Consider the following 23,360-nt stretch of genomic DNA (forward strand, 5'->3'; position numbering starts at 1 on the left):
ATTCCACGTTAACTTGTACCAGCTAAAAATGGAAGATATTGCTTTAGGGAAGAATAGATTAAGGGGAATGATTAGGAGCCTCAGCTACACCTTGAAACAGGATGTCTTTGATCTGTGTTATGAAATCACTGGCAACAAGCTACTGTCGCCAACAGCATCACCAACAACCTCATCCAGTGCCTTAGTCAATCCTCCACACCGAGCAGAATGGCCTTCATGCATCTGTCCTTGTACATGCCTTGCATCCTTTCCTCTCCACCTACTCCGGTCCTTTTTAGAATGTCCTCTCTCTTGGTACTTTTCTAAATTCTACGCATCTTTGAAGGCTCAGTGGAAGTCCCATATTCCTGGTAAAGCCTCTTCTCGCCTCCCCATTTCTCACTCTCTTCAGAATGCCCAAAGCACATATTACCTATGCCAGTGACCTGACCCCTCGCCTATATAGGCATTTATGTTGAATCTACCTGATGCAAAGAGCCAACTTATTGGAAAAGACCCTGATGTTTGGAAAGATTGAGGGCAGGAGGAGAAGGGAGCGGCAGAGAATGACATAGTTGAATGACATCACTGACTCAATGGACATGAGTTTGAGTAAACTCCGAGAGATAGTGAAGGACGGGGAAGGCTGGTGTGCTGCAGTCCATGGGGTGGTAAAGAGTCAGACATGACTTAGTGACTAAACAACAACAACAATGTTGAGTTAGTGTGTACATCTTTTACTTTCAACTAGTCTCCTTGTAGGAGGAAAGATATCATAATTCTCTATACCTCTCACCATCCCTGGCATGCATGTACTTCTAAATTTGTGTATCTTGACTCTTAGAAGTCAGGGTTGGGGAAACAGCAAAAAACTGAAAGCCAAAAGGAATGAATTAGAAACTGCACTCTGATCCTAACTAACTCTACAAACTTGGGCTTAATTTCTGTGAGCTATAGGTTTCTTATCAATAAAAGGAAGGAAGGAATACCAGCCCAGGCTAACCCAGAGGTTGCGGCAAGGACAACACACACCCTTTATATAATGTCAATTACACAAATTGTAGGTAAGTAGGGATTCCCTAGTGGCTCAATGGTAAAGAAACTGCCTGCCAATGCAGGAGATGCGGGTTTGATCCCTGGGTCAGGAAGATCTGCTGGAGAAAGAAATGGAAACCACTCCAATATTCTTACCTGGGAAATCCCTTGGACAGAGGAGCCATGGAGGCTATAGTCTTTGGGGCCACAAAAGTGTTGGACACGACTTTGCAGCTAAACAATAACAACAAAGCTTTTGTCAGGGCTTTTTGACTGCAAGCAACTGAAACCAGCTCAGGCTAACTTGAGCAAAAAGGGTCTTTATTGGAAGATCAGAGAAGATTGCTCGCAGAATCCTAAGGTGTCTGGAACCCAGTCTTGGCAACAGACGGGCAGCAGGGCAACTCCAGGGTCCACTCAGCAAGAACTGTTTGGCCATCTCGTTGGGAGCACCTTCAGAAGTGAGCTAACTCTGAACAAGCTTCCAACTCTGTATGTCCCTGCTTCTTGGGTATAGCAGCCTGGAGTCACCCTGACTTACAGTCCCACAGAGTCTACTCCATGCAGAAAGGTCAAAGCCCTGAAGGAAATCAACGTGATGTTATCAGTAGAGTGAAAGAAGGCTGGACGGCCAGAAAGCGCAAATGTCCACAATAGGCTTAATAAACAGTGTTGATTGACAGTGTCCACTCCTTTGACTCTGAAGACATTTTGCATTAAAGATAATATAAGCAACTTCTTTAGCCCTTATCAGCAAACACCTTGGAGGGCATGAGTTCATCAGATTCTTTCCATCCATGGCAGTGAAAATATTAATGCCCTTATAGGAAGGAGATGCAGACTTACTTACTTGACGGGGGAGAGCACAAGGACAGATGAATAAAGTCACAGCTCCATCATCCCTGGGTCACAGAACCTTCTCTGACCTTCCTGACTAGGTCATGCCTCCGTGCTTTCTACTCTCTTACAGTTCTTGGTCTTCTTGGTGGCTCTTGATACTGTATAAGTTAAATTATTACCATTTATGATTATTGGTTATTTTCTCCATTAAATTGTAACCTCCATGAGGGCAGGGGCAATGTCTCTGCTCCTCTCTGTTTTTATGACCCATCCCAGAGCCTGGCACATTCTAGATGCTCAGTAAATATTTACTGAATGAATTAAATACATGAATAAATAAGGTGCTCAAAGGGCCAGAGCAGTCAGTTGCGCAACTATCTAGGGTCATTCCCATCACATATCAGGGGCAGGTTTCACCTTTTCCTTTCTAGGCACATGGGGTGATGGAACAGATTAAAAAGAGTGGCAGATTAGCTAATTCACCATCCTCTAGGGGTCGGGCCACCCTGGTTGTTTGTTTCTTTGTTTGTTTTTGCCAAAGTCTGCTGCTAGAGGGGATAATGCCCATCAGGCAGTGGGAGAAGTAATCCACAGCTTCTGGGAGAGGAAATAAGACACAGTCTTAATGATCCTCCATTCACTGTACTGATAACATCACGATGATTTCCTTCAGGGCCATCCTGCTGGGAGCATCCACCCAAGTAGGAGCACCCATGGATACCATGACCCCCAAGTGGTCCCTCTGTGGTTGCTTCCTGAGACAAGATACTAAGAAGCCCTCCTATTTGTACAGCATTTGTAGTCTACAAAGTGAAAATTGCTCAGTTGTGTCTAATTCTTTGAGACCCCTTGGACTATACAGTCCATAGAATTCTCCAGGCCAAAATACTGGAGTGGGTAGCCTTTCTCTTCTCTAAGAGATCTTCCCAACCCAGGGATCGAACCCAGGTCTCCCTCATTGCAGGCGGATTCATTTCCAGTTAAGCCACAAGGGAAGCCCAAGAATACTGGAGTGGGTAGCCTATCCCTTCTCCAGCAGATCTTCCCGACCCAGGAATCAAACTGAGGTCTCCTGCATTGCAGGCAGATTCTTTACTAAATGAGCTATCAGGAAAGCCCGTGGTCTACAAAAAGCTTTCTAATTATCTCCTTTGATGTTCACCATGACCAACCTGTAAGATAGGCCCCATTTCACAGATGAAGAAATAAAGGCTCAGAGTCTTGCTTAAGGTTATTTAGGTAACTTTAAATATTGCACAAACTTCAAGGTTAGGGAATCTCCACATCATCCTTGTGTAGAGGGACTATATTTTTAGCATAAACATCTCAAGGTCTTTTTTTTTTTTTTTGAGCCCTAAAGATAGCTCACTCCTTTTTGTCATTGAAATGTTGCAACATAATAAACAAAAGGATTAAAGAAAGCAAGGTATTCATTTGGTTTTTATTCTAGTGAAATCATATCAGTTTGCAGGTTAACTTGGATTGACTGAATATATTTGTATTTGTATGTAAGGAGATGGAAGAGGGGAGAGATGGAGAGAAGCATTTTGATTTTACTTGAGGTTCAGTTAAAAATTTATTTTGTCTTTGAATTTGGAATTGACAAATTCATTCCCACCTTGTTCCCATTTTTCACTCATGTTGGGTCAACTCAGAACTCTCCTGCTCAGCCTGTGGATCTGGGCACTCACTCTCATCTCAGCCCTAACAACTAAGCCCCAAGTGACAGATGACTAGAGAAGTCACCTATGACCTGACTGCTTCTCCTTGGAGGCCAGAGTTCTTGATGTCTCTTTGGAATTGGAATTTTATCTGCATGCCTGTGAAACACAAACCAAACCAAACCACTCCCAACAACTGTTAAGTCAGGCTAGAAAAGACCCACACTGAGATTAAAGGCAGTTGCACTGAGGTGTGATCAGGAACCTCCCTCTAAGGCAAACCAGTGCGTGTTCTTCTTCTTTAGATGTGGTCTGAGACTCCCAGGAGCTTTTCATTAGTGACCAAACCGTGAGAGCAGGGTCTGGCCCCTGGCACAGCAGCTAACACACGTGCCCAGGACAGCTCTTGGCGTGAGCTTTCTCACTTGCCCTCATCACCCTCTCTGCAGTAGCTCGTGAAAAGCACTGAGCCTGTCCTGTGGATGAGGGGTCAGAGGCTAAGCAGGGGGAAGTAACTTGCCCAAAGCCATGCAGTTAGTAAGGGGAGAAGCTGGGTTTGGATCCAGACATATCCACTTTCAGCTGGAAGTGGGGAGAAAAGAAAACAGGAAATAACCAATCCCTAGTGGAATCCTGGATGGAAAAGAGGTGCCCTTCTCACACAAACCCCCTCCCAGGCCTTTTATGTGAGCAAAAATAGAAATTTCTCTTGTGTTAGAGCTATTCTAAAATTGGGAGGGGTGGTCACAGCAGGTAGCATTAGTCCAGTTCCTCCACACAGGCAGGCATGCAACCCAGCCCTGCAGACTTCTCTGAGGGAGCCAAGTCTAGGCTGATGCTGTAGGATGAGTGGATGCCAAGCAGGCAAACATGGAGGGTGAAGGTCTCATGCCTAAGCTCTGTCTGGAAACTGGAGATGAAACCCAGGGTAGCCCAGTCAAGGCCAGTCTGAGATAGACGTTTCCTGGGTGGACACCACCTGCCCACCAATTTCTCCTTCTAGACCCTCAGTGAGAACCAGAGCCAGCTTCTAACAGTGCGTGCATGAGCCAGGGTCAGGGGTGGAAGGGTCTGAACAACTTCAGGGGATGAAAGTGAAAGTTTCTCAGTCATGTCCAACTCTTTGTGACCCCATGGGCTATACAGTCCATGGAATTCTCCAGGCCAGAATACTGGAGTGGGTAGACTTTCCCTTCTCTGGGGGATCTTCCCAACCCAGGGATCGAACCCAGGTCTCCTGCATTGCAGGCAGATTCTTTACCAGCTGAGCCACAAGGGAAGCCCAAGAATACTGCAGTGGGTAGAAAGAACATTCAAAACAATGCCACCTCTCCTCTGAGTATGTCTTATGGTCTTCCAGCCATACTATTTCCTGACTTCTTTACTCCATAAGCATAATCTTTGCCCATTCATAATCATATTTAAAATTGTTGAGGGTTTGGGGAGAGTCTATCAGGGGAGCCACACTGTCTGTTGTTCTGACTGTGATCCTGGCAAGGCACCTGCCTGCAGTCCTGCATGAGAAATCTTTCTCCTGCCCATGACTCTGCTCTGATATCCAAGCAAATGCATATCACAGACTGCCCTGCCTTGAGTGAACTTGCTGGGAGGATGGACTGTTCCCAGCATCTCCTCCTGGAGAGGTGTCTGTAGGGACTGAGGTCTCTGAGTCCATCTCGGCAGGAAGGTGAAAGCTGCTTTCCCCTTCTGTTTTGCTGTCATCACTCGGTCAGGTTTTCCTGTATGGGCAGCTTCAGCCACTGCTGACAAAACATCCAGGCCCCCCAGTCCCCTGCCAACCACCCCTGCCCCTAAATAAACACCAGCTCATTTGTAAGAGGTTTTTAATTTGATCTTGGTATGCCATTAAGGAGCGGAATAAGGATCTCTACTCATCTTCACTCACACAGTATCTACTGCTTTTCTCTAACTGATCTCCCCCATGGACGCCTGTGTAGTCATAGAGTGTCTGCATGATTTTCACTTAGCAGACTGGTTTAGGTTTCTCGGTGGTTTGCATAAATTATAAAAAAGAGCACAAAAATCACACAACAGTGATTCTATCATAGGGAGCTGTGTTCCCTCTGGCCTTGCAGACAGTGATGGGGACACGTAGCTGTGACCAAAGCTCTGATGACTGGTGACATCCCTAGGAGTGAGGCCAACCCTGTCCCGGCCCCTCTCAGAGGAGTCCTCTGTCTTCCCCATCAACTTGTTCTGGTTTCTCAAGAGGCCTCCTAACACAGAAGGATCCCATCTTAGCACCACAATTGGTGGACAGGGTGTGGAACTGTCCCTGTTTACAATGGCAGCTGGGTCTTCTGTGCTCAGCAACATGAAAGGGAGCCAGGAGGAGGAGCCCTGGGTTTCCACCAGGACCTCCTCTGCCTCTATGAGCTCCAAGAGGCTGTTAGCAGAAAGAGCATCTGGACCATGGGTCAGCCAACTTTTCATGAAAAGAGCCAGATATTACAGATAGTAACTATTTCAGGCTTTCCAGCTCACATATATTCTGTTGCATATTTTTCTCCCCCCTCCTTTTTTTTTTTTTTTTTTTTTACAACCCTTTAAAAATAGAAAAACTCTTCTTAGGAGGCAGGCCATAAAATACAGGCCTGCAGGCTGCAACTTCTGGTTTAAAATATGATAATAACCTGTCCAACCCATTTGTCACAGCCTTCTCCCCATCGAAAGCCTCTAGTCCCCCTGGGCTGCCCTGACGTAGTATGTGCAGCCCAGGCTTGCCGGGGTACTATAGCAGGCAGAGTTGCCCTCAGGCTCCTGCCCTATAGGCCCAGGTATCTTCCTTTGCCAAGTGGCTGGTTGGCTGGATTTTAAGCAAGTATAGATATTAGTCTCAGCCCTGCTCATGTGTCCTGGGGTTGAATTAAGCCTCAGTGTCCCCAGTGAGGTAGGTAAATACTATCAGCCTCATCCCACACTTGCAGACGGTGAAGTTCAAGAGCAGAATTGACTTTCCTAGTCAATTTCCTAGTCGTGTGACTTCCCAACAGTCACATGTCTGAATTTCAAAGAAAGCCAAAGAGTCTAGGCTTTAAATTCCCTAATGATCAGGAATGGTTCTGTCCCCCCACAAGCCCAGTGATTGATTCCACCTCAAACAGAGCAAGAATCCACCAGTGAATACTGTCAGCCACACAGAGTAATTGCTTTCCAGACCTCAACGACACTCTCTGAAAACAGAATTAACTCAAGCACTCAAAGCTACAGGCCTCGGTGGAGCGGCGCTCTCTGCCCTGCCCACGAGTCTCTTCAAACTCAAAATAAAGTTTATAAAAGTAAATTATCTCATTTTATAACTTAAGTGCATCAAGCATTTCCTTAAATATAGTTCACACTGAAAATAAAGTTACTTTTTGCTGTACAGTTGGTGTCTGTTATAATTAGGAATAAACTTTGATGATAAAGTATGAAAGGTTACACACTCACGCACACATCTATCTATCCGTTTGTCTGTCTACGGGTGTGTGGATGGGTAGACATATGCACCTCTCGACAAGAGCTTCCCCCCAAATTGGTGGGAAGTTGTTAGGGGTCTCTAGTATCTAGTTTGCATGAAAATGCCTATATTAAAAGTCCCTGTCCTTAATGATAAACACATTTTCGTACCTAACACTAAGACTCTTATTAGAAACATTAAACTATGCAATCCGTAATGTATTCAGTCTTTGGAAATGCCAAGCTACACCATATCATTATACAACAGCATCCCCAACAAAACTCCCACCCACCCCACTCTGCCCTGCCTCCCCATACTAAAGCCAGTCGACCCCTCACGTAACACAGTTGTTCCAGAACGGGAGCTGAGCCACAGAATTCAAGGGGAGGACTCAAGAGGTGAAGTAAGAATTCTGCATGGAGTACAGATGATCAATGGGGTTTCCCACTCTGGCCTGCAGGGGCCCGGCTTCTGAGGTTGCTAGGAAACAGTCACCCAGGTTACTGAGGGAGGTGTCCTCACTATCCAGCTCGTGGAAGAGGGGCTCAGCACCTGAAACGGAGACGAAACACTGCCATGAAGGTCCGGAAGGAGGGACTCACTCGATGCCGGGACATACAGCTGAATTTGGCCCGCGCGGTCTAAGCACACCACCCCGTCCCCACCATGGAAAGCCGTCTACTGGGTGCTGGGAAGGGGGAGCGCTGGGGGCGACAGGAGAGCTACATAGAAGAGTAGGAGGGGGCAGAATCCCTGCCCACCAAAGACCTCCTTAGAGGGCTATGTCTAACGTGTAACAACTGAAAACAATATAAACTAGGATCTGACAAAGTAGTGCTAAACCGAGCCCAGCATAAGCAAATATCAGTGTTTAGACACTGGCGGTGGGCGAGACCCAGCACCGGACGCTGCAGAGGCAGGCACAGGGCTTCTAGAAGACTCTGGCCACAGAAAAGGTTCTTGCAGGAGGGAGGGTAAGAAAACAAACATCGACTCTGTGAATGATGCTCACGAATCCACTGGTGATAATACTTGTCCTTTCAAACAGCACAAACATACTGAGTGCCAGCTGTTTCCCCAGATTTGTACTGCAAAGGAAAGGAAGGTTAGGTGTCCGCACTCAACTAGTATAACCTTTGACAATGAAACTAGCAGGGCAAATTGAGGAAGAGCTGGGGGACCACTGTGACCAGAACCTGGAGGTGTGGACATGTCACCTCCACTTCAAGTAAATGGGAGAGAGGAAAACTGCTGTTTATAAAACTCGTCATGTGGCTTTAATTATTCATTGTACTAAAGGATTCATCACAGGAGTAATTTACGTAACAAGACCCCTAGGACTCTGAAAATGTATGAATTGGCAAAAAAACAAGAGCTATTTGTCCTGCTTTTGCATAGCAGAGGAGTGTACACAGGCATAGATGTGTCTTCTCAGGAAGCAAAGAGGATGGCCGTCACTGAGCACGCACATGTGTGTCTACGTGGGTATGAGTGAATGAAGGTAGTCGATGATGGCCCTGCAAGTGGCTGGATCTTAATAAATGTTTGCTGAATGCATCACAGGGAAAGATAGGGCTGATTTCAACAATATAGATAATTTTATAATGAAGGCAAAAAAGAAGTTGACAAAATCTGTGCACGGAGGCATGTATCTCGGATACTAACATTTTGAAGGAGTACTGAATAAAACTTTATTTTTAGCTATCAGGGTTACTGATTACAGATTTCACAGTACAGGCAAATGCATTACATAGGCCATATACCTTCTCTGTATAAAAAACCCAGTGGCGTATATTTGACTCTAAGATTGAAATTCAGCCTTCAACTCTAGAGCCTGCCCTCTCCATCAGGGCATCCAGGCCCCAGCTGTTGTCCACTGGCTTCAGAAGCAAGCCAGGAAAGTGGGGGAATCTCAGCTGCCACCACACCCTGCCTTTAAAGCAACCCCATTTTGGCTGCAAGTGGGACTGGGACTTTACTTCACAAGTCAGCTTATGTTTTAGGAATTACATGAGAATACGTACTTGTGTCCATAATAGGAGAGTCCAATTAGAACCTTTGTTTTCTGTGCTTTTCCATGTATTCTTTCCCATGTAAGAGCTGCATAATTAAGGCCTCTGACTATATCACTGCTGGTAATGCTCATGAACTTGTAAATGCGGTGAAACTGATGGTGTTAGTTGCTCAGTCCTGTCCGACTCTGCGACGCCAGGGACTGAAGCTCACCAAGCTCCTCTGTTCATGAAATCCTCCAGGCAAGAATACTGGAGTGGGTAGCCATTCCCTTCTCCAGGGGATCTTCTTGACCCAAGAATCACACGTGGGTCCCATGCACTGCACGAGTGTGTACCCGGCATGAGTGTGCCATAGCAAGGTAAGTGTGGTGTTTGTGCTTAATTGCTCAGTCAGGTCTGACTCTTTGCGCCCTCAGAAACTTGTAGCCTGCCAGGCTCCTCTGTTCATGGAATTCTCCAGACAAGAATACTGGAGTAGGTTGCCATTTCCTACTCCCAGAAGTGTGGTATCTGGCAGGAAACGCAAGACTTGGGAAGTTAAATCCCAACAAAAAGGTCTACAGTGAAAACACAACCTCCTTTTCAAACAAAAAGTTTTGAAAAAGGAGAATAGATGGAAACATGACTCATGGATATGCGTACTGGTCTTACTTCTGGAGCCATAGGTTATGTGATTTTAGCAGCATTTTGTGGGACACTTATTCTGCTTTGGAACTTTAATGAGCAACTAGGAACTGCATAGGGAGGGGAACTGGGAGGGGATGAAAAACTCACGCAAGCAAGCTGTGCGAGGTCCCTGCGGGGCTTGAGTCCCTCTTACCATAGGGGTGCATGTGGTCTCCAGGCATCTGGGGTGGGGTGAGCCCCTGTCGGAAGGGATCTGAGCTGTAGACACTCTGTTCGATGGCCAGGAGCTGCTGTGGGGTGGGCAGAGCTGTGTAGGGGTTCATGATCCCTTCCATGCCAGCGCTCCCACCACCGTTTGTCTGAGCTGTGGGACAAAGAAGAGGATAAATAATTCTCCATGTGCAGCCCAGTATCTCATGCTGAAGGTGGGGTAGGGCCTCTGAACAAGCTCTGAACCTCATGTGTCCCACTGGCTGGGGACCACACACGTTGTGTGGCCACGGCGACATCATTTTACTTTCCTCATTTACAGGAGAGAAGGGATGAGGTGACATCAGTGGTTCCCAGCGTGTGCCCTACCATGGGCCACCATTGACTGTGCTGAAGGATAGAGAAGGGGGATGAGTGTTGTACTTGGAGAGCTTCCTTGAACCATATCATTAAGACAAAGGCTTTTGATGCTACACACAGGCTTGGCAGCCAACGGAGTAGACACATCTAAAGATCCTTCCAACACTACCCCACTAGGATCCTATCAGTCAAGTGGGTTCATCGTATTGATCCAGGGGGCCTTGTGGAGCTGATGTGAAGACTCCATGAGAGGGTGTGTGTGTGCTTTGGGTCTGCAACTTGCTCTGATGTGTACACAATTCCATCAGAAAAGGAGGACTCAGTTCCCCCTTCCACATCCTGCCGTGGTTCTCTGAACATGGTTGCATTAACTCTCAGACTCTAGTTCCACCTTAAGTCCACCCTAGGAGCTGCCCCTAGAATTCTTCAAAGTTCCAAGCACTAGAAGTCTGTGTTCTCATAATGCCATGATGCCTTCTCCTCCCTTTGAGCACATTGGCCCGTGTGGAGTCAACTCACATGGCTCCTCTTGATGCCCTGTCTGATCTGTGACCCTCTCTGAGGCCCACAGGGTTGTGTGACTATCCGACAGCACTACCATACCCTAGGGACGCAAGCCGGAGGTGCAGAGAGACAGAAAGGCAGGTCTCAGATCTCCAAACAGCACTGCACGTAGAGCTGTGGCAGATTCAGGTCCTCTGACCAGCTTGGCTCCACCCTACCCAGCTGCCCATGTTCTTGCTTGATTTTTCTACCAGAGCACCTCTCTTGTCATAAGATACTATTTGGCCTCAAAGGTAAGGAATAGAAAGAACTCTTGACTGGAAAAATCAAATTCTTGATGGAGCCTAGCCCCAGCATCAAGCATAAGGCAAGGTCCATGAAGGGAAGGGGCTTTGTCTGGGGGCCAGACAACTGATGCCACTTTCCACAGCCTTCCAACTGTGGTCCACAGGCTGGCACGAATGAGAATTTATTAAAAATGCAGACTCTTCAGGCCCACCATTATCTCAAGGATCAGAATCTACACCAATGCCAGGTGGTTGCGGTGCCCCTTAAAGGGCAAGAATCCCTAAAAAAAAAAAAAAAAAAAAAAAGAATCCCTGATCCAGGGCGCAAACAGACCACTCGGGAGATTCTACTGGGCAGCTGAGGCTGGGCCATGTCCCTTTAAGAATGATACTGTTTAACATCGTCATTCTTGCTTTTTTTCTTTTAACTTCCTTAAAGGGTCCCACAGCTTGTCCTGTTTCACACTCTCCCCAATCCTCACATCACCCCTATTAAAAAAAAAAAATGAAGGTACATGGAGATAAGGGAGAGCTAAGGCAGCGTGACCAAGTGGGCCTTAGACAGGTTCCAGCCCAACTCCATCCTTCACTGATCTAGGACTGTGGTCCATCCTTGCAGAACCTCTGTTTGTGCATCTGTAAGATGGAAATATTAATAACTCCTCTGCTCACCTTGGGGGTTGGTGGCTGTGAGTCAGGTCAGCATGAGTGAGAGCAAAGGTGCTCAGCAAAGGAGTTTTTTTTTTTTTTCCACTATCATTATTTTTACTATTTCATATTATTTTAGAAAGGATTGTAAGTCACTGTGGTGTCTTCTATGAAGCTGATTTGCCTAGAAGAAGGAGGGCCAGGCTGGATGAGAAACAGGGCGTATCTTTGATTCTGCAGGTAGGCCCCGACACAGGCCCAGATACCACAGCAGGGTCTGGGCACGGGGGCTTTGGACTGGTTAGTGCCACAGTTCTGGGCCTTCAGCTGGCGCCCTCTGACCTCTCTCAGTTCTCATGGTTTGGTCCTCCCTGGAAGGTCCCTTCTCCCAAGTGAGTGTGGACTGGGCTTCAGGGAGCCCAGAGATGTCATTCCAAGGACAGGGCAGCTGCAGGCCCCTGGCAGGAGAGGCCTGGCCAGGAGGAGGTGCCAGCTTACCGGAACTCAGCCTCTGGGTGTTCTGCTGATCTTGCTGCTGCTGCTGCTGCCGCCGGGCCAACTTCTTCATCTGGGGAGGAGAGAACTCAGGATTAGAAGTCAGGGGGCCTGCAGCAGGTTCTCACAGCTAGGCCAGGGGGCATCGGCTCAGGGGGAAAGCAGAGGGACCCCTTCCCTAGCTTTTACTCAGGAGAGAATCCACGTTTCAGGCGCTTTGAGCCTGATGCATGGCGGCTGAGGGATTTCTACACTGCAGCCATGCAAAGACAGCTGGCTAGGAATCCTCAGGGCAGCTGCTCTTGGCAGGAACAGGGATGCCCTCTCAACAAATAAAACCTGCTGCTTATGGCGTCACAGTTTAATGTGAGGTGTAAGTGAGGGATGTGCAGTCTGCAGCTCAGCTTAGATGTGCAGTAAGGGCCTGCTGGCACCTGTGATTTGGCATGAGCCAAGAGGCCGTTCCACCCACTGGCCCTTGTGGCAGAGACTCCTACCAGGACATGCATGCCTTTAGGTAAGGAGCTTGTCTCCCAAAGCACACTAACTTCCCATAAGGAACACATCAACCCAATCTTTCTCAAAGTGTCTTCTGTGGAACATTAGGGTTCCATGAGATCCTTGGTGTGTGTGCGTGTGTGTGGGGTGGGGGCAGGCAACATTAGGTAAACCTTCATTCCCCAGGTAAATGAAGAGAAGAATAAGCATACATTTAGGTATGTATTTCAAGAAGAGTTCCTGGGTTTCTCATCCTCTGGAAACTGGGCCTTTAGGTGGTTCTTGAGTGTGTGTGTGTGTGTGTGTGTGTGTGTGTGTAGGGAACATTAGATTTTTAAAAAAACTTCTTTACTGCAAGATTTCTCAGAACTTCGAATATGCTCCCTGCTTATGAATATATAGGCTATAGGTTCTCTCAAACCTACTGAACTATGAAATTCTTTCATAGAAAAGACCATGGACTACACACCAGAAGCCCAGTCTGAGGAATTCAGTTAGGGAAATAGTATCTTAACCAATCACGATTAGCAAATGAGATATGAATCCATCGCCCACTAAAGATTAGAGGTCTAGAGAAATGGGCCACTAACACACGAGTGTGTGTGTGTGTGTGTGTGTGTATGTGTGCGTGTGCTCAGTCATATCCAACCCTTTGCAACACCCTGGACTGTAGCCCACCAGGCTCATCTGTCCATGGGGTTTTCCGGGCAAGAATACTGGAGTGGGTCACCATTTCTTCCTTCAGGGAATCTTCCCAAATCCAGGGATCAAATCCACATCTCCTGTGTCTCCTACATTGGCAGGCAGATTCTTTACCACTGTGCCACCTGGGAAGCCCAACACGTGCTTGTGTACAGGTAGGAAGATAAATAAGGAAAGGTCTAAGAGAGATGAGAGGCCGTGCCAGGGGTATGCACACCTTGGCAGGATCCAGAGGACAACATGATCTAACAGGGACAGGCGGGGCACTAGGAAACCTGAGTTAGGACATCCATTCCGTGTGCCATAATGTTGTCTTAGACCAATCATATGGGTGCTATGTTGGTTTCCCTCTGAAATTTCAAAGGAACTCTGGCATCTGGGTTAAATGAATAGGAATTGAAGAACCTGCTTTTACCAAGACACAGAAAGGCATTTCTTCATGAAAACGACTGACAGCCACAGTCACAAGGAAAATAACAGTATCCCACTAGAACAAATGCCCTTCTGCAAGTATGCTGTGGCTGAAATGACTGCTCATCATAGACTTTCTGAAATGAGAGCACCAGTCTATCCAATGAATTGAAGTTAGAAAATTTGCGGGCAAATACAACATTCTACTATTATTTCAGGAAAGCGGCCACACAGAGACAGAAGTAAGAAGCAGATTACCTTAGCTCTCTGGTTCTGGAACCACACCTGAACCACACGGACGCTCAGCCCTGTCTCTGCAGCCAGGGTCTCCCTCACCTTAAAAATACGTAACATTAGAAATAGAGAAATATTGGCATGTCAGAGTAGAAGGCAGAACACTTCCTGTGCAGTGCACAGGGAGCCCAACAGGCCACATCCCACACAGCAGCTGGTGAATATTCAATGCTCAGCAAAATCCCAAACACAGAGCATTGCTTCCCTTCAGTGGGAGAGACAGTGCGTCCCCAGGAAAGTGAGGGGAAGAAGCAGCATTCATTTAGGTTTGTATGGAGAGACAGTGCGTCCGAGGTAAGTGAGAAGAAGAAGCGTTCATTTAGGTTTGTATTTTAAGAAGTGTTCCTGGATTTCTCATCCTCTGGAACCTGGGCCTTCAAGCAGTTCTTAGATACTAGCAAAATCTATTTTGGGGTTTCAGCTATATGCCAGGTATATGCCATAACCTACTTAAGGAGAACTGAGGGTGAAAAATCACTTTGCAAAAACAAATAGTTCTCGCTTGCTCTCTTCTCCTGTCTTAATTCACTGACTTAAATGTTTGGTTTTGTCCCTTATAGCTCTAGGTCACTTTGGGTGTCTCAGGAATATTCAGTTACAGCGAGCCCTCAAAAAAGATAAGATAAGAGCCATCTGGGATCTGACAATGCAAGGCAGACCACACTGAGGTGGGTACGTGGCCTGGGGCTATGAAGAGACAGGACAATCGAGGCCCCTCTCATGAAGAGAGGGGTTTAAACCTCTGCCCTCTGTACAGGCACATGGCGAGGGACGGGCCAGAAGGGAAGAGGGAAGAGGCACAGATCTCCCAAGAGTGGCCCTGAGACACACTGACCCCTCATGGTTAGATTCTGAGGAGATGAGACTTAGGAGCTCCTTGAGTAAACATAGAAAATAGAGCAAGCTGGAGGCCTACGGAAGCGTTTACCTTTGTCATGCCACTCAGGCTCAAGCTTAGGAGAAACAGGATGATTAGAGCAGATTTTTAAAGCATGTCCTTCTGCTAAGCCAACTTAAACAGCAGTGTACGCAGGGGCCCATGGCCACCTGCAGAAACCCTATCCATCCTTCAGAGGCCCGGCTCAGAAGCCACCTGTCCCACAAAGCCTCGCCTGATTTCCCAGACACGAGTGGCCTCTCCCTTCTCCCAGCTCCAGGCTGCCCCTCTGTCTTGGCCCTTGCGCTTTCTCCCCAGGGTCCCAGCGCACAGCTCCTCCCTGCTGGTGGCCCGGAAACAGGCGGTGGGCACAGGCCACACAGAGGCTGGGGGTCTAGTACATGCAGAACAAGTAAACCGCTGAGGGAGGTGGGAATTGGCCCTTATGCACGTCTACTTTGGGGCTCACTTTCTACCAGCTCGTTCTGCTGGAACTTTATGGGGCAGTGAGGTCAGGGAAAGAAAGCACTCTGCAGTTGAAACTTCAAAAGTCAGAAGTGGTGGGAGGATGTATCTTGGTTCAGCAAATAACCATCCTTCCCACTCCTGGATGGGTATGTGCTTCCCCTGCACTCACAGTGGGCTTACTCACGTGACTTGCCGTGGCCCATGGACTGTTACTGGATGTGAAGTGAGTGATCTCCATGGAGACCCACTGGGCATGCCCAGTGGGACTCAGCCTCTTGCCTCCTGCCATTGTCAGGAGACCCATGTGCCCAGGTGGCTGCTGCTCCTGTGGCCTGGACCCTTTAATGACAGACATGCGGGCAGACCTGAACCTGAACCAGCAGCCAACCCACAGCCTAGCAGTAGGAAATAAATGCTTGTTGGAGCCGCTAAGATTTTGTTTGCTACCGCAGCAAAAACTGATTCCTACACAGAAGGAGAGAGGAAAAACAACGCTAAAATGTTTAAATATCGTTCTTCTATGAATTTCAATTTAATTTCAAGAACGTTTCTTTTTTTATCTTTGTTGCATAAAAGACAGTATCTGGTCTGGCAGAGTCAATAAATGGCGGGTACTTAATAAGTAAATGCAGCTATTTGTGACAGAGACTACTAATTGTCTCCAAAATGAATTCTCTCTTTCTTCCTCTTAGCAACTGAATTCCTAAGTTTTAGGGATTTATATGGATACCCAGATGGACTCATTTCCCAGGTTCCTTTGTAATCATGGGATTAAATTCTAGCCAACACATGAGAGTGATGCAAAAAATCCCAGGGTGTGTATGTCCTTTAAAAAGCAACTGCTTGCCCCCCACTCCCCGCCCTACTCCCTCTTTTTCCACCATGGTAGCTGCAAAAAATGGTGACATCTGGAGCAGTCCCTTAGACCCATGTGATGAGACAGAGTTTCCCGGCCAATCTTGTGTTGCTCACCTCTGGACTATGATATGAGAGCAACATGAACTCTTATCTCTTTAAGTCACTGTATTTTTTTACATATCTATTCAGAGCAGCCCTGTCTGTAACAGCCCCAAACTGGAAACAACCCACATGCCCATCAACAGGTAAAGGGACAAGCAACCCATGGTATACCCATGGAATACCATGCAACAACAAAAATGGGTGAGCAGCAACATGGATGAATGCCAAAATCACCACCTTAAGCAGAACAAACTGGACCAAAAAAATAACGTATGCTACAACCCACTGTATTTTTCTTCTATTGTAACATCTTGACCTATACCCCAAATGGAACCCCTTATTATCTCCTCATTGCTCTCCATGAAATGAAAGGTAAGAGGAAGTAGCCAGTTGGAATGGTGCATGCCGAAAAGCAAAAGGAAATTCTACCACTGCCCCCGCCACAACTACAGGGATCCTTGGAGCCTCCAATGGGGCTCAAGGCCACCCGCCCAGACTGTCTGAACAGCACTCCCACCCCGATCCCCACCAGGCGCCCATCGACACCCCAGAGTCCAGGGTACACACAGAGAAGAGGGGCCTTATCCCCTTTCTTCCCTTCTTCCCCTCTGTACCTTCCTGCACGGCTTGGAGGATACTTCAAACGAGGCCTTGAATGCTCTCCTCTGCTGGGTTGTCAAGATGGTTCTGGGACGTTTGGGGCGCTTATGGTCCTTGCTGTCCTCAGAGGCTCCTTTCCCTGCCCCGTGGGCTGACTTGCAAAGACTTTCCTCATCATCACTTTTCCCTGAAAGAAGCAGAAGTAATGTGTTGAGTCCCTCAAGGCTGCTATCTGGAGTTGTATGTTATTCCATAATAAGACACTCAGGTCCACGTTCTGAGGATGACTTAAGATATGAATGAAACAACCTGTGTGGTATTGATCCCAAAGCCCCCAAGAAGGGGCTAAGGAAAAACTTCTGAAACTTGGAGATAGGAACCAGGAAGTCCACCATCACAGCTCAGGACTTCCTCCCAGGACGTTCTCCTAGCTCCACATTTACCAGCTGTGTGGCCTTGAGCAAGTGACTTAACTCTCTGTGGATCAATTTCCTTCTCTGTAAAATCGGGATAGAGGAAAACACTTCACTGAGGTTATTTGCAGATTAAATTAGGTTACCAAGAAGGCATTCAGAAGGCTGATAAGCATATAATAAATGCCCAGTATGAATTATTTATAACTAATTACGGTTATTAATGTACTAATACTTTGTGTAGTTTTCTTGACCTGGATAAGTTATATATAACTTCTAGATACTATGTCTGAAATACTAGCCACTGCCAGGAGGTAAAAAACAATACTGTTTAAAAGGCCTCAGAAGACCAGCATAAAACTACATGCACAGACAGATAAAAGGCAATTAGTCAAAACTGCCTGTCTATAAAATAAATAATTCTCTAGTAGAGTAACTATTTATGTGTTTACTTCAACTTTATCAGCAGTGATCAATACAAGGAGTAACTTGAAGGAAATAAAGCCTCTAGTACATATGACATTCATTCCCAGGCTACCTTTTGCATCCCACAGATTTCACACTTCTGAGAAGATGCTTCCAGGATCTAGGAAATACCCCTGTGAGAGAGATTCCTTCCTACTTTTGGCATTAAAAGCCACAGGCAGTTGTGTGCTCACATTACCCTAGTAAGACCCTCATTTCTCTCTGGGTCCTTACACAGCTCAGCTGCCCTCTTTCCTCCAGGAGAAACCTTTGTCCCACGAGCCTCCTCAGCTCCAGTCCCCTCATTCTGGTCCCCTTCTGGCCACTTCAAGAAGTCCAGGATGAGGGGACCCACTGGGTGTGGGCTCCACATCCTACTTCTTCATCCCAACCTCCTCTGGAAAGATGCTTTTTTTGCATACCATGTTGGAGTTTAGACTTAGTTTAATCCTACTTTTTGACTCTGCTAGAGCAAAAAAAACCTTATTTTTATCTGAAAGACAATGGCTAAGAAGCTTTCCTCTATGAACTTTTAGACTTACAGTCTGAATGTGAAGGAAGATGAACTGTGAGTTCCTTGATGGCATGAGCCTTGCAGTGTAACTGAACAGTCTGACACAGGCAGACCTGGGTCTCCATCCAGCTCTGCCTCTTGTTTCAAGTTCAACCCTGTGTAAGGGATGCCCTACACTGAGCCTGCCCTGGAGATAAGAATACCCAAAGCAGCTAACACGGAGGCACACAGGAGGCTTCTATTAGACGTTATGGGAAGGACATCTTTTCCTCTCTGCCTTACTCCCTGTAAGAGTACAAATGATAAAACCTAAAAAAGACGGATGAAGGTGAGATTAAAGAAGAATCTTCATGACAAGGATTGGTGACTCTGGCCTCTTCAACCTCTTAGGCTTCTTTTCCCAGGGGAGAATTCAGTAAGCTGATCTAAGTCAGAAGTAAGGGGTTTTAGGATCTTTCTAGAAGGAGGTTTTCAGAATGGCAAGAAAAAAACAAGCATGTAAGAACTAAAAGCCTTGGGGAACTAAGGAGATCCCACAAGGAGAGAAAAGGTAGAAAAAAGGAGGCCATTGATGGTGCAGATTCATCCTTGCTGGGCCCTACATCCTGCTGCTCGGAGACGCCCCAGACTCAGTCTTTTGTGAAGCCAATAATTCTGAGTGGATTCTGATGCTCCTCTGATACTGTTGATGCTTTGGGTACTATTTCTGAGGCAATGTGGCTGACACCCCATGCCAAGAATTGTGCAGCTCTCCTGCAAGGCAGATGACTACAAGGTTACTGAGTCTGGAACAAATGAGTGAGCAATCCAAAGTACAGAACTGATTTTAATATGCAATTGTATCACCTTCAGAAACTACATGTCTTATACCTGTTTTGTCCATAAAATGGAATTTGCAAATGTCTTACAGAGTGAGTCACATAGCTTGATACAAATGCATATTGATGACTAGGATGATGCAACTATTGAAAATGCAAAATCTAAAATAATGCTAGGTTCCATGACAACGGCTCATATAACCATTAGAAGAGCATGATGGCCCGGTGTCCACAAGCATGGACTCTGGAGCCATAGGAACTCGGGTGTCAATTCTGGCCTTGCCGGTGATGATGTGTGATCGTCAAGAAATTCCCAAGACTCAATTTTCTTATTGGAGAAGGTGACGGTGTTGTTGGAATTAAATGAGATGATATATGTAAAGGGTTTAGCACTGTCTAGGTATGATAGGTATGTAGTAAATCATCATCGTTTCAAAGGATGTGTTCTTAATCTGAGATCCGTGTTTTCTCTTAACAGTTGCACATTGACGGGAGTCTGAGTTATGGTTTTAAGTGCGAGCATTCATTCCTCTCTCTTCGCAGACATGACCCTAGCTTGCACTGTGAGTTGGTTTTATAGAAAGTGAGTGTGCAAGTGCTTGTGAAGAGGAAAAGAGAAGGAGAGGGGATCAGGGCTGGTTCCAGAAGGAAGATGTGATGGGTGAAGTTTGTTCAGAGCCCCAGCAGTGGTTGGCTGGGGCCCCTGCCGTCTGTGTACTCTGCACTCACCCCTGCTAAGGCACGTGCACATTTCCCAAGATCCCATCATGGAACAGCTAGGAGGAGGGCAAAGAGAACCGTCTGCTAGGGCGGCATCACAAGCAGTTGCTCACTCATTCTCTCTACATCCCTGAGAGGAGAGATGAAAACATTTGTTTTCAGAAGAGGAGGAGGAGGAGGGCAGGCAGACGTGGGAGGAGAGGGAGGATGAGATTAAGATCTGGCCCTGGAGTGCCTCCATCATTTTTGTGGTGCATTTTCTCCCTTTGATTCCTCCGTGTTGCTATTCAGTCTCTCTCTTCTGTCTCCTAAGGGGCCCCATTTTGCCTTCCAAGAAACACTAGATGCTCTAGAGCAGGCATCTGCAAACTTTTTTTGCCAAAGGCCAGGGAGTAAAATATTTTATTCTTTGCAGGTCTTATGGTGTCTGTTGCAACCACTCAACTCTGCCATTGTAGCATGAATGCAGCACAGACAGGATGAAGAGGCGTGTCTGGGTGCTAATAAAACTATTTCCCAAACAGGCACCCTGCCAGACTTGGCCTGCATACCATAGTGTGCTGACCCTTGCCCTGGACCGCTCCTGACCTGTTCTCCATCAAAACGTACATATCCTGTGCTCCAGGCTTTCAGGCTCTGACTCGAGCAGGAAGCACTGTTCAACACTGAGGAGTTAGTGACTGCCATAGTTTGGTGTGTCCTCTGGCACATTCAGCAGTGTACAGACACGGAACAGGAAATGCTTCCAACCAAAGAGTCACCACTGTGAAATTTCAGGTGTCTTGGCAGATCTGAGCAAGAGAGAGTCTGAAGACGGAGGAATGGAGTGCCTCTGGGCATTTCCCAAAATGCAGACAGATGTCGCGACCCAGCTGCCAAGGGGAATGCAGACCATCGCTGGCTTCAGCCTGCCAGGTGGTGAACATGAGCGCAGCAGTGCCCTCTGACTCTTTCTGGGAATTTCCAGGCCACTCCTGGGATGTTAACACAGGCTCCTGCCGCCTCCTTCAGCAGGGGAGGACTGCCTGCCTCTGATGCTGACTTCTCCATGCAAGTCCGCAGTGCCTCAAATATACACTTAATGATTTGTCCAAGAGAAAGGAAAGTTCTAAATGAGCCAGGAGATTTCTCACTGGGCCAGCAGGAGTACCATAGAGCAGAAGATGAAGAAAAACCTTCTAACAGCAGAGACATCGCGGGAGCGGAGGGAGGGCTGGCCCCTCTGCCTCACCAGAGGCTCCCACACCCAGATGCAGGCCAGAGCGATCCCTCATAATTTAAGCTGACACCCCTCAGCGGAGATGAAAGGAACACCACTTGCTGTCTCCAACAACAAATGTCAGCATCCCTGGAGGCCATTTAGACACAAACGCAGCATAAATCTGACTCCTAGAGGGAAAGTCCAGAGATTAAGTCTCTATGCACAGCCTACCAGGCTGAAATGAATTTGCTTGGCACAAAGTTGGAGCATGTTTCTCAGGGCCTTTCTTCCTGCTTTCTTGTAAAAAAGAAAATCTGGAATGGCTCAGGGGCTATAGCTTCCCTTTGCCTGGTCCTCCCACTCATTCGTGACATAAGCAATGGCAGATGAAAGACCAGCCATGGTTTATGGCTCCGAGACAGGCTGTACTACCTGTGGGGCCTCCCAGATTCATTTCAGGTTGTTGGAAAAATCCCAACGGCCCATAAACTGGGCAAGAGATATCAGAGCTTGGCCCAGGAGGCGAGGGTGAGGGAGGGGGACCAGAGACCCTTAAGTGAGGGAAGGGAGAGGCAGGAACAGGGCTCAGATGCTCCCCCCGCGATGGTCCTCATAAATGTCCTTCAGGCAGGGGAGAAGAGGAAGGCTCTGGGACGTGTGGTGGGTGGAGTGGGAGGGAAAGAAGCAAGGGAGGAATTTATGAGGACAGAATATATAGGAAACTATTTCAGTTGCTGCCCTGTGCTAGAGGATCAGAATTCCACCCTCCCCGAGCATAGATGCAAGGCAGCATTTCACATTCAAAAGGCATTCAAGCTCTCTAGAATAGTGACGTCCCTGCAGCTACAGTTTGAAACTGCCTCATACAGAGTCCTTCAAGGAGGTCTCAACTCAGACCCAAATCACGTTTCTGTAGATTTGCCTTGGACTCTGCATCAGCATCCACTCAGCATCTATTGTGGGCTCCCGAGTCAGGCACTGCAGAAGGACAATTCTGGGCTACAGAGATGATGGAGATTCGGCTTCTGCTCTTACAGATCCCAGATTAACAGAGGATAACGATCAAGTGCCAAAATAATAACTCTGCTTACAGGAGCTGGAGGAGGGGGCTGGGAACACGACAGAATACAGGTGTCACTGGAGGTGCAAGTGAATGACAGGCAGTGCACGGAAGCTGCCAGGCAGGAAAGGACAGAGAGGGTGTTTTGTGTCAAGAGAGAACGTCAAATAGCAGGGGAGCAAGACCTAGGCCTGGCAAGTGAGGTTCATTGAATATACAGTCCACTTGCACATCACCAGGTACTCAGCCCCGGGGATGACAGAGATCAGAGGTGACCCCTTGCTCTCAAGGAACAGACAGCAAGCATGTGAGAGAGTTAGCATGTGTGAAACAATAAATATAACATAGTATTTGGTTATGAGTTTCAGGCATGGTAAAAAAAGACTATCAATAAAAATGGAGGCATTTAGAAGGGGAAAGAAGGAAGGGATAAATTAGGAGTTTGGGATTAGCAGATACACTATATATTGATAATACTATATGTATAGTATTATATAGCACTATATTTATACTATACAGCTCTATACTTACACCATATATAAAATAAACAGCAAGGTCCTACTATATTGCATGAGGAACTATACTCAATATCTTGTAATAAGCTATAATGGAAATGAACCTGAAAAAGAATATATATGTATGTATAGCTAAATCACTTTGCTGTATACCCAAGACTGACACAACACTCTAAATCAACTATACTTCAATTTTTAAAAATAAAGGCATTGAAGAAAGAAGGGTGTCAATGAGCCAGACGAGCTAGTGAAGGCAGGAGTCTAAATGCAAGGGAGGAAGAAGGAGTTGGTCCGGACAGGCACAGGGGAGAGGGCAGGAGTGGGGAAAAGGGCTCAGCCTGAGACTGGAGAAAAGGGGAAAGAATGTGTATGCAGGCTAGTAGGGGGACCTCAGGGCCTCAGAGGGTGTGCACATCTGGGGAAGAAGAACAGCAGGAGAGGCCACGTGGAGCTTTCTCCAGGGGCCCAGATGTTCCTGAGCCAATGTCATTAGCAATGAGACATGGGGGCAGTTCTGTGGCTGGAGCTACACAGGAAAGTGTGGACCCGGGTAAGGGCCGTGAGGTCCAGGAAAGCAGACACCAGTGTCTACATGTGTATGATGCCACCCGGCCCTCAGGTCCGCTTTGCAGACTGGGCTGAGGAAGTCTCTCGAGTCTCAGCACTAGACAAAAGTGAAGTCGCTCAGTCGTGTCCGACTCTTTGAGACCCCATGGACTGTAG

At 47.0% G+C, this 23,360-nt stretch overlaps 1 protein-coding gene across 1 annotated transcript in view; it reads right to left on the reverse strand.

Moving 5' to 3' along the window:
* Positions 1 to 6,201: 6,201 nt before the first annotated feature.
* Positions 6,202 to 23,360, reverse strand: part of LMX1A (LIM homeobox transcription factor 1 alpha) — a 175,802-nt gene continuing 158,643 nt past the window's right edge. The window contains exons 5-9 of the mRNA XM_070363132.1: positions 16,946 to 17,118; positions 13,991 to 14,068; positions 12,125 to 12,194; positions 9,811 to 9,981; positions 6,202 to 7,527 (exon numbers count right to left, since the gene is read on the reverse strand). Coding sequence (XP_070219233.1) covers positions 7,367 to 7,527; positions 9,811 to 9,981; positions 12,125 to 12,194; positions 13,991 to 14,068; positions 16,946 to 17,118 — 653 coding nt within the window. The 3' untranslated portion in view covers positions 6,202 to 7,366. The remainder of the gene's footprint in view (positions 7,528 to 9,810; positions 9,982 to 12,124; positions 12,195 to 13,990; positions 14,069 to 16,945; positions 17,119 to 23,360) is intronic.

The sequence above is a fragment of the Bos mutus genome, chromosome 3, assembly GCF_027580195.1.
Source record: "Bos mutus isolate GX-2022 chromosome 3, NWIPB_WYAK_1.1, whole genome shotgun sequence".
In the NCBI taxonomy this organism is placed as follows: domain Eukaryota; kingdom Metazoa; phylum Chordata; class Mammalia; order Artiodactyla; family Bovidae; genus Bos; species Bos mutus.